The following is a 1617-nucleotide window of genomic DNA, read 5'->3' as shown; positions in this document are numbered from 1 at the left end:
GTTCTGTTGCTCTGCGTGGGTTTGTCACGTGTGGCAGTTGGGCGTTCCATGGATGGGTACTGCATTTTGGGAGCTTGATCTTGGATCAGCTGGACCTGTTGGAGGTGGTTGGTAAATTCCCTGATTGTGGTGGGTGGGTTGCAGGTCATCAATATTGCTAGTGCGTGCATTTCGGGGTGCTGGGCGAGCCCTTGGACCATGTATCTGACCGTTGTTCGTTCTGCCTCGATGTTGGGGTAGCCGGACACTTGCATTCTGTGTCGTATTTCACGGTGTTTCGTGATGTAGTCTGCGATTTCTTGTCCCGTTGTGTACTTGAGGTTTCTGGCTTCGGCGTCCAGCAGCTCATGGTTTTCGATTGAGCACGTGTCGACCGTTTGTTTGATGATCGTGCATATAGTATGCGGGTTGTATCTTAGTACGTGAGGGGGCAGGAGTTTGACTACTTCTGGGCTGAGGCTTTGCATGATCGCCTTTCTGAGTTGGTCTTCTTTCTTTTGTTGCGTTGTTTGGATTGTTGGGTCTGTTGTTGATAGGATCGTGTTGGTGAGTTGTGGGTGTGCGTCTATTGTTCGTGCGTGTATTTCTAGCGCGTCGTACCAATAGGAAAAACTGATGGGGTTAGTTGGGGCAGGTTGCCCGGTGTGTGCGTGCTGTTACTCATGTTGGGGTTTCGTTTCTGCTGTTGGGGTGATCGGGTCGGAGGGTATTGCAGTCCGGCTCGTCTGTTTGCACTTGGTGATCGGCTGTTAACGTCTGCCGTGGATGGGGGATGGTGGTTGACGGATCGTGTTCAGTGGTTGCGAATGAGGCCCATAACCTGTGATTCCAGGAACACCGATGCCCCCGATCCCCTGGGGGTCGGGCGGCCGGCGGTGACTTTATTGTGCAAGTGAGTTGTGCCCTATTGGCTACGTCTTATCGTAGGTGGGTGACCTACTTGTCTCTGTATGGAACCACAAAAAGAAAACGTTGGCATACAGTAGGCATTATTCTCTAAGCTAATTTTATGTTACAGAGAGTACCAATGGTGCAGTTGTGAGTAGTGCAAACAGGCAATAGTGCAGATCAAAACCGCTTTTCATGACTATCGACACGTGTATGCATCTCAGAAAAGCAAAGCGTTCAGGTAAAACCACTTTATGAAGTGATTTGCGAGATCCTCCCTTGAATAGTTCAATACACCAATAGTGCAGTATTCCACCGCGTGTCACGGTACTGCACTATTGAGCGGTATGGACTGTGGTACCGTAGCATAGAAAGATGGCCTTGACAGAGCATGAGGGCTTTCTATTCGGGTTCCAACTTCAGAAAATTTTAAAACGTGTCAACCTACTAAAGAAAAATAGAAACCGTAGACATCAAAGTTGAAAAGAAATAAAATTCGCTGACTTTATGTTATGATAACGCTTGGTCGGATAGACACTAGTGTCTAGGTGACAAATGGCCTCATATGAGGCCAGTTTTTAGGCGGGCTTTTGCAATTCGAATAATTGTAGAAATTTATCGCTACTGTAGTGAAAAGCTTACGACTAGAGTACTAAACGTTGGCAAACCAGAAAACATTCAATTCCGTATCTCAGTCTTCCCTAATCAACACTTTCGTCTTCCTCTTCC

General features: G+C 47.5%; 1 protein-coding gene across 1 annotated transcript; it reads left to right on the top strand.

Annotated features, from left to right (window-relative positions):
- Nucleotides 1-662: 662 nt before the first annotated feature.
- Nucleotides 663-896, top strand: CHC_T00004584001 (hypothetical protein). The gene has a single exon (XM_005715921.1). It carries the CDS (start codon nucleotides 663-665, stop codon nucleotides 894-896), a length of 234 nt encoding a protein of 77 aa, XP_005715978.1.
- The last annotated feature ends 721 nt before the right edge of the window (nucleotides 897-1617 follow it).

This window comes from Chondrus crispus, genomic scaffold (genome assembly GCF_000350225.1).
Source record: "Chondrus crispus Stackhouse genomic scaffold, scaffold_238, whole genome shotgun sequence".
Lineage (NCBI taxonomy): Eukaryota > Rhodophyta > Florideophyceae > Gigartinales > Gigartinaceae > Chondrus > Chondrus crispus.
The sequence above is the reverse complement of the archived record's forward strand: the minus strand, read 5'-3'. Positions and strand labels throughout refer to the sequence as shown.